The following is a 9458-nucleotide window of genomic DNA, read 5'->3' as shown; positions in this document are numbered from 1 at the left end:
AGACGAACGAATTCGCCGCACAAACCGGAATGTGACGACGACGGAAACGACGCCGGCGCTCTCTTCGGGCGCTCGCTCGCTCTCTTCTGGCCCGCTGCGATGGGCCGGGGGGGTGGCTGCGGCGAGCGGCCAGACACAGCGCTGGCGGCGCCGTCCGCGCCGACTGCGACGCCGCTGTGGCAGCAGTCTCGAGTTTCATTCATTGCACGAGGCGGCCGACACAACGCGAGTTCATTCGAATTTCAACTTTCGCCGTGAGTGCAACGTTTTCTGGGGCGCAACAACAACAACAAAAACAACAAGAACACAAGAGAACGAAACCGTGCAACAGTGACAACAGAGTGGCAACCGAAAGTTGCAAGCAGCATTTGTTGCATGCAGTGATCAAAGCACAACAACAACAACAACAAAAACAACAACAAAGCAAAAAAAAACACTAGAAATATAAGTGGTGAAATATTCGATTAAGTCTTTGGCCGATTAAACGGAACTCCAGGCGATCCTCAAGCGATCCGCAGCAACCAATCGACTCCCAGAGGCGCCTCAAAAGTGTACGTGCAACTGTTGTATGTTCTCTATTTTTTTTTTGTTCCGTTTTTTTTCCTTGTGCTGGCGATTATTATGATAATGATGGTGTTTTATTTATGACAAATGACAAATGACAGAGTCGGAGAGGGAGAGGGGACGGTGAGGGACGGTGAGGGACGGTGAGGGACGGTGAGAGACGGTGAGAGACAGTGGGTGCACTTAATAGTCGGCTGCATGAAAATCGATTTTCCTTTCTTACATTATCAAGTGGCGTCGCACAATTTTCCGCGCATTTTGCTCGGCTTCTTCTCCCCAAAGAAATTGTAATTTATTAATTTATAACACAATCCACCCGAGCCCGCACCCGCACCCGCCACAGTCCCTGCCACAGAGCACACAATCCACACCCACCCAAAAGGTCGTAAAAAGTGTTGTTGCCGTTGCTGCCTCTCCTCCATCTTATGCCCCAAAGTTGGGAGCCCAGGAATTAAGAAAACTTACGCGAAGGAGAAGCAACTTTTCCGAGCAGCAGCAGCAGCAGCAGCACCCCCACTCCGTCCGAGTGGGTGGCATGGTGGCACGCGCCAAAAACAGTTTTGTAAACAGTTTTCCACGTACCACACAGAGTTCGTAGGAGAGCAGAGGCACAGACACGAAACACGGCAGCACAATTCTGAGGCAGCTGAGAGAGGAGGCAGCAGCAGCAGCAGCAGCAGCTGGAAGAGAAGTGGCAGCCGCTTGTGTAATTTATTACAGACTGCATAAATAATAAATAAGCGTTAATAAATAAATACAATATAAAATATATATAAAAGTGCCTCCGTTTCTCCGTTCCTCCGTTTGTTCGTTGTGTGCCCTGTGCCCCCTTTCCCCACCTCTGTGTATGTGTGTGTGTGTGCCTCCCCCCCATCACCATCCACGTGCAGATGAGGACCCAAGCGAAAATAAATTAAATAAATAACTAAAAAAAAAAAAAAAAAAATAATAATAAATAATTGAAAAGCTCAGAGGAAAAGTTGTTTCGTTGCCGTTGCCATGTTTCCCATTTTCTGACATAAATTATTTATCCAAAATATATATATATAGAAAAAAAGAAGAAAAATAAATAAGAGGAAGAGGGAGAGGCAGCTGCTCCTGAGATTCCACAACAGGAAGTGCCCAAGCAATTGGCAAACAAAAAGAAAACACACACAAAAAATTGATACGAAAAATGAAAATACAGATTTCCAAGAAAACAAGTTCATAAAAAAATTCCACTCCGCCACCAAATTTTGTGCTTAGTTTTCGCCGAAAATTCCACTATTCCACAAGTTTTTGTCTCAGTTTCGGTCTGAGTCTCAGGCTTTCTGCATTTAGGCAATTTATTCATTTATTTTTGTTATTTATTTATTTTTGGGCGCTGACTTTTGTCCAAAAAAGAATCATCAAATTTAATGCGTGGCATGGCAGTGTGGCAGACACATGAATAAATGAGCGGCACAGGGGGGGTGGGGGCAGGGCGCAGGGAAGGGCGGGAAGTGCCATAACAATAAACCAAAAGTTGCCAAAAAGGCGAAAAGGAAAAAGCGGAAGGAGCCCCACAAAGACAGAGAAAGGAGAGAAAGAGCGAAAGAGAGGAGACTGGGGGGGGCGGGAGAGAGAGAGAGAGCGAGTATTTTCTTATTTTCGCGGGGGGTGGGGGGTGGGCCAGGAGTGGTCCCTCGACGCGAGACTCCGTCTCCGGTTGTGTGCACCATCTCTGGTTCGGTTTCTGGTTCTCCAGCAAACAATAAAAACAAAAACACACCAAAAACATGCCAAGACAGAGGGATCGAAGTGCTGGATACCCTTGAAAAATGATCGTTGTTAGGGGGAGATCCCATGAGCTTCCATTTGTGAGGGAATTCAGGCCAAAAAGTACCCAGAATCCATCCGATTCCGATCAGTTTTTCCCATTTCCTTTCTCTGTGTGTCTTAAACATCTGCCCAAAGGCATAATACCCTTCCTCTCTCGCTCCCTCGCTCTATCTCTCTCTAGTTATCTGACAAAAAGGGTATACAAATAACAGGCGACGACATCGACTCCGTGTGGCATAGCATTTCGTGGAGTCGCGTCGCGTCGCGTCGCGTCAGCCGCAAGATTTAATTGGAATGAAATAATAATAAACATAAAAGTAGCAACGGAACGAATAAGAAGAAGCAGCCGCAGCAGCAAAAGCAGAATTATAATAACAATAATAATAAATATAATTAAATTTGATGGCAGAAACGGCAGCAAAAGCAAAAGCAAAAGCAACATTTCCACCCCGAAAGGCACAACAAATACTACATATACCCCATCCCCCCGCCCCCCTCCCTCCAACAGAGTCTTTACTCCGCCGCTACCCTCCCCTACCCGCACACATTCGAAATAAATTAAAATTATACAACAAAAAAAAAATAAGGAGAATAATACATATTTAAATAAATATAATAATTACTTGCGGGGCTACCCGCCGCTCCCAAATCTCTCCCTCTCTCTCTCTCTCTCTCGTCACAGCCATAAATAATAATATTTAATTAAATATAAATCTATGTGCGCAGGGAAGTACATACAGACCCGCTCTGCCACTGAAAGTACAAATAAATAGATATAGATATAGATATAGATATAGATATATATGTAGATACAGCAGGTACAGCAGCAGATACAACAATCGTTTTGGTGGAGAAAACAGAGCCACAGAAAGCACTAAAGTACAGTAGAGTGCAGCAAATAATTGTGGCAGGCCGGGCCGGGCAGGGTGGCAGGGGGCAGGGGGGGGGGGGGGGGTTGGGCCGAACGGCTTCCACAGTACGAGGAGAGTAATATAAATTAAGCCGAAATTAAACATAAATAAATGTGTGCTTAGCTTTTAGCTAATAAAGCACATTTCGCACAGGCCGAATTCCAAACATAAATTAATAGAAATTCATGGAAATATTCCGCACAGATGGGGGTAGGCAGTGGCTGGGGCTGGGGATGGGGCAGGGGCAAGATTAATAGGCTTATTTAATAGAATTATGACTCAGAGATACAGATACGGATACGATGAGATTCCCTTACTGGGGGGAGGGGGACGGGGGGTTTGGAAAATCAATTGTTAATTCCATTAAATATACAATAAGAAAATGTGATTCTATTCCAGAGACATTTAATGACCTTTTTCCCCACTACCTTGCAGGGCTCGAAAACCGTTGCCAGCACAGAACCCAGAGAGCTCCAGCATTCAAAGATGTTTTGAGCAGCCAGCAAGCCAGCCACAAGTACAGTGAATCCTCTGCCACAGCATACTATCACATAATGGACATGACCAAGCAGATAATGGACTTTGAAATAAAGTCAGAGAGCGGCGACTGCGAGGCCAACGACTACACAATGGCCACGGCCACAGAGGACCCCAAGGGGGCGCCAGAGCCACCCACCCAGAACGATGGGGACACCAAGTCCTCCTCCCACGAAGAGGAGGAACACAGCGCAGAGGCAGCCACAGGGACACAGGCCATAGCCACTGGCCCTGCCACAGAGAAGGCAGCGGCCGATATGGACGATGTGGACGAGGAGGCAGCGGAACCAAAGCAAAATCTGATCAAAGATCCACCATTGACACCGCCACCGAGGCCTCTGACCTCCAGCGAAGTGGTGGGACTGCGGGATCCCGACGATCCCGAGCTGCGCCTCCAACTGGAGGCAAAGAAGTCCCGATCGCTGCCGGTGTCGCCACAGCCGCAGGCCAGCCACAAGCTGGCGGCAGCCGCACTCTTCGAATTCGGACAGACATCGCCCGATCGCGGATCGGTGGAGCGGACTCCCGTGAAGTCCATCAAGCCCGACCAGAAGGTGGCGCCCGCCAGGCGGCGACTGCCGCCCGTCAGCGGAGGCGCCACGGACAACCAGCAGTTCTGCCTGCGGTGGAACAACTATCAGTCGAATCTGACGAACGTCTTCGACGAGCTGCTGCAGAGCGAGTCCTTCGTGGACGTGACCCTCTCCTGCGAGGGGCAGTCGATCAAGGCCCACAAAATGGTGCTCTCCGCCTGTTCGCCGTACTTCCAGGCCCTGTTCTACGACAATCCCTGCCAGCATCCGATCATCATCATGCGGGATGTCCACTGGTCGGACCTCAAGGCCCTCGTCGAGTTCATGTACAAGGGGGAGATCAACGTGTGCCAGGACCAGATCAATCCTCTGCTGAAGGTCGCCGAGACCCTGAAGATCCGCGGCCTGGCCGAGGTGAGTGCCGGCGCCAGTCGCGACGGCGCCTCCGCGCACCCCATGCTCCCCGATCAGCGGATGTCCGTCTACGGGGAGGACGAAGAGGAGGACGAGGAGCTGGCAGCCGCCATCTTGCGGCAGGATCACGAGGACCCCGAGCCGAAGAGGGCCCGACTCATGGCGGACACCGCCCTGGACCTCAACCAGCGGCAGAGGAAGCGCTCGCGGGACGGCAACTATGCCACGCCCAGTCCGTTGCATGGCGAGACCCTCCGCCCCGACGTGGAGTCCGAGGCGTCGCCGCGGACGGCCGTCACGCCCAGCGGCCAGAGCCAGCCCACATCGACGATCGTGAGGAATCCCTTCGCCTCCCCGAACCCCCAGTCGCTGCAGGCGCACCTCCTCACGGGCACAGGCACCTCGTCCTCGGCCTCGAGCAGCAGCTCCGGAGGAACCTCCTCCTCCACCGTGGGAACGGCCGCCGTGGGCACATCGTCGTCGTCGGCGGCCTCCTCCTCCTCGGCGGGCACGTACCGCACCGCGGCCCGCAGCTGCTCACCGCCACCCCACCACCAGCACCAGCACCAGCACCACCACCCCTCGGGCAGCAACGGCAGCTCGGCAGGAGCCCTGCTCCACTCGCCCACTGGCGGGGGATCTTCGGGCGGATCGCAGTCCTCGCTGCCCCCGCACATGGCCGCCGCAGTGGCCGCTGCCGCACATCATGCCGCCGCCGCTGTGCCCCAGCAGGCCCCACCACCGGCCATGCATCACCATGCAGCGGCGGCAGCCGCCCAACAGCTGGCGGCCCAGCACCAATTGGCCCACTCGCATGCGATGGCCAGCGCCCTGGCGGCCGCTGCAGCGGGCGGCAATGGAGGCGGCGCCGCCGCTGCCCCGGCCAGCGGTGCGGTGGGGGGCTCGGTGCCCTCTGCCTCGTCGGTGGGATCGTCGCATCACGATGACATGGAAATCAAGCCGGAAATTGCCGAAATGATACGCGAAGAAGAGAGGGTAAGTGCTCGCTCGCTCGATCTTTAGATACTTACCGAATAGAAAGATACAAGATACAAGCCATAGATGGGGCGGTACACATGTGTGTTCTAAGTGTTCCCATTCCTTGGGTTTCTGCTTGACCTCAGGGGGCATGCGCCACACCGAAGAAAAAGCTCTTTACATAATGCGCATACGCCCGGGCGGACAGACGGGCAGGCAGTGCAACGAGTGCATGCATATTAACGAAATGCATTTTAGCATTTACCTCCACAGCAACAACAGCAACAGCAACAACAGCAACAACAGCAACAACAACAACAATCGAATCGACAACGACTTTGGCGACTTAAGCGACTTACGCGAGAGAGTCTTTACCTCGAATGCGATGCGAGTCTTGTTATTTCTATTAGATTGCAAATTAAAGCTGATTTTCTATTTGTATAAGAAGCAGTTTACTAAAGAGCCAACAGGGTGGGAGGGGCAGGGGGCAGGGTCGAGAGACATTAAGTGCGTCAGCGACTTGAAAAATAATTCAACAATTCAACAACATTTAATGCTAATGACGAAAATTGCACAATGCACGCGGGCAGGGCATACAAAATGCCAAAGACAACTCACAGCAACGATGTGGGGCACAAAGAAGAGAGAGAGGGTGGGCAGGGGGGTGGCAGGGGGGCGGCTGCCGGAGAAGAATCAACAAAATTATAAACAATTGCCATAAAAATTGATGGCAAATGCAAACAAAAGTCGCAGACAAATATTTGATTTGTTGTGTGTTGCCTCTCGTGCATTTGATTTGCAAAATAATTGTGGCCTAATGTGGCCTCCCCCATTCGAGATGGATTCTTCAGCTCCACCGAAACGCTTGACTCTCCTCCGAAGGTGCATTCGTAGGCCTATCCAGGGGGGCATTACCAGTGATCAGAGGTGTCCAGCCCTCCCACCTCCCCACTCCTCCTTCTCCTTGGCCAGCGTTTGGCCCCCTCCAAAGAAGGAGAAACCTTTTCCCTTTTACGACTAGGAGAATGGATGGTCGCCGCTCCCTGTTTGCTATCTTTTTGCACACAATTTACTCGAATTTCTTCTGTTAATTTATTGAAATGAAATGAGAAATAAAATCAAGAAGAAATGTACGCTCGTTCGCCCGCTCGTTCGGGTAATAAAAACAAAAACACACACATACAAAATTGCACAGAGACTTGAAGAAGTTTTCGCACTGGCATGCCCCACCCCCGACATGCCCCGAAAATCTGTGGCGACGTCACTGAGGGAAGCCCCCTTTCGGTGTGTGCCAAAAAATATATAGACTCAAGACAGACGATGACGACGACGACGACGACGACGGTGGCGATGGATGGTGCGTGTGGGGTGTCTGAGGGGGGAGAGAGAGCTGAGAGCCTGTTACTTAATAGAGTGTCTTACTTCTGAGAGAGGGCTGCTCTCTCTCTGGTGCTGGCTGGTGCCCCCCAACTTCCGGCCGAAAAACTTTCATTCACAGAACGTCACACAAAGAGAGAGAGAGAGAGAACACACAGACATGCCGAGAGCGCCAGAGAGTGAGGAGACACACACGCAGCATTGTGGCAACCCAGCATTCAGCAAAATGTAGCAAGTAGATGGCTCCATCTCGTGCGAGAGTTCCTTGACTTTTCCTTGTATTTACTTTTCCTTTTCTTCCACTTCTTTTGTGCTCTCCGTGGCTTTGCCAATTGTTTTTGCAAAAGAAAATTACTGGAAATTGCCTGAAGTGTGTGGAAAACTTGTGCGACAGCCGCCAAGGGCGGGCTCTGCTCTGCTCTCTGCTCTCTGCTGCGTCTAGTGCTGCTGCTGCTCGCTCTTTGTCTCCCAAATATTAGTCATAATTTGGGCTATATGCTAAGCAGGTGGCTTGAACTCTCTTCTACAGAGGAAATGGGACTGGGAAAGGTCTGGGGCCAGCGTGAGAATCTCCCAGATTCGAGAGCTGCTGTTTCCTGTGCGGTGCGGCGGGTCTTTTTGGGGCTCATTAGAGGCTCATTTTGATTGATTCGAGAGTCTTGGAAATAAATCAAATTTATGTTCCGATGGGTTTTACCTAGGAGGAGAGTGGAAAAGTCCCTCTTATCTGTCACACATAAAAAACACGGCATGTAAGAGCCCCCTCCCCCCTAACCCATGAAGATTAAAGGATTTCGTAAGGCAAAGTGCCGCAACTCGAATCGAATCGAATCGAATGGAATGGGAATTATATATGAGAATTCTATAATTTACGAGCCAATTTCGATAATTTCTTTAGTTTTTTGTGGGGGCCCACAGAGTCCCGCCATAAAATGTTGCAGCAATTGTTCTTGGCATTTTTTTTTTTATATTTTTATTGTATATATATACATGTATGTATATATGTATGTGAAAAGAGGGAATTTCGTGTCGCTTTGTGGCGGGGCCACTCGAAATAAATAAGTAATTTATTTTATGGCCATGGCGATGGACAAATGGGGGGGCTGTAAACCCACATAGATCTTATCGCCCGAGCTAGAGCCCGGGCAAATAATACAACAATATAATCATAATAACATTTATTTGTACGTGTAATCTTAAGTCGCGTCGATTTCCACCTGATAAGATCCCCACGACAAACCCAACACCCCCCCCAACCCGCCCCACATTTTCTAATTCTATTTCTATATCATTTCGGACTCGGATTTAGGCCCTGAATGACGCAGTGAAAACGCCGTATAGCCCCACTTTTGGCCAATTCATCTTTGAGCCTCGTCTCCGTGTCCGCTGGCGGCTCGATTTACAGGCCGACGGTGATTGTTTAATTAAAGAGACTTTCCAAATGAAAAAAACAAAACTAAAAAAAAAAAACGATTATCGTATGAGGACTGCGTATGGGGACAATAGAATTTTTATAATGCTCGTATATCTGGTGGGAATTTTAGCGGGGCAGAGTCATGGTCTGACAACGTGCCAAGAGCCCACTCGTAATTATAGTATAAATATTGTATTTTTTTATATGCACCTTTAGTGGTGGCCAATAATAAGTATTCTTTGGTTTATGGCTCGAGGCAGAAGGACCTTTGAGGTCTTTGATTTGATATCGGAATTGGTTTCGTTTGTGGACTTTGCCCGATCTATGTTGTTTCTCCGGTTTTCCCCAGTTCAAAAACTACATATATCTCCTCCATCCATTCGAGGGCCTCCTCCTGCTTCTGCTTCCCTCTAGCCATACCAGCCATTCCGGCTTACTTCTCTCTGGCATTCTTTTTCTCTATTCTTTCTCTTTCTCTTTCGCGTTTCCCTTCAATTTGTTTTCCTTATGACGATGATGATGGCTGTATTTGGGTTAAGTTTTGTTATATTTTCATTTATTTGGGCAGCCTTTTGTTACATTTTATTTATTTATTCCGCACTTACACACACGCACACGCACACGGGGAGTAACTGTATCTGTGTGTGTGTGTGTGTGTGTGTGTGTGTGTGTGTGTACGCGTCGTTAGTGCAGTCGCGGCGACTGTTGTCTTTATGACGACAAAAACAACGTCGACGACGACGACGACGACTACGACTCCAATGACTCCAACGATGATGATGATGATGATTATTATTGCCATAGCCCGTTTCTGTTGCCGCTGCCGCTGCTGTTGCTGCCACTGCCACTGGCACTGCCACTGCTGTTGAGAGAGAGAGAGAGAGAGAGAAACAAGAGACACAAGAAAATTATAGGTATCTGCCCTTATGG

General features: G+C 49.7%; 1 protein-coding gene across 3 annotated transcripts in view; it reads left to right on the top strand.

Moving 5' to 3' along the window:
* The first annotated feature begins 219 nt into the window (after positions 1-219).
* The window catches only part of LOC108152859 (protein bric-a-brac 2), a 31376-nt gene continuing 22137 nt past the window's right edge, over positions 220-9458 (top strand). For 2 of the 3 annotated variants that reach the window (XM_017282483.2, XM_017282480.2), the window contains exons 1-2: positions 220-551; positions 3711-5755. In XM_017282483.2, the coding sequence (XP_017137972.1) occupies positions 3830-5755 (1926 nt within the window). In that variant the 5' untranslated portion in view covers positions 220-551; positions 3711-3829. Of the gene's footprint in view, positions 567-3710; positions 5756-9458 lie in introns of all 3 variants that reach the window. The other variant, XM_017282481.2, reaches the window with a different exon arrangement.

The sequence above is a fragment of the Drosophila miranda genome, chromosome XR (genome assembly GCF_003369915.1).
Source record: "Drosophila miranda strain MSH22 chromosome XR, D.miranda_PacBio2.1, whole genome shotgun sequence".
NCBI lineage: Eukaryota > Metazoa > Arthropoda > Insecta > Diptera > Drosophilidae > Drosophila > Drosophila miranda.
The sequence above is the reverse complement of the archived record's forward strand: the minus strand, read 5'-3'. Positions and strand labels throughout refer to the sequence as shown.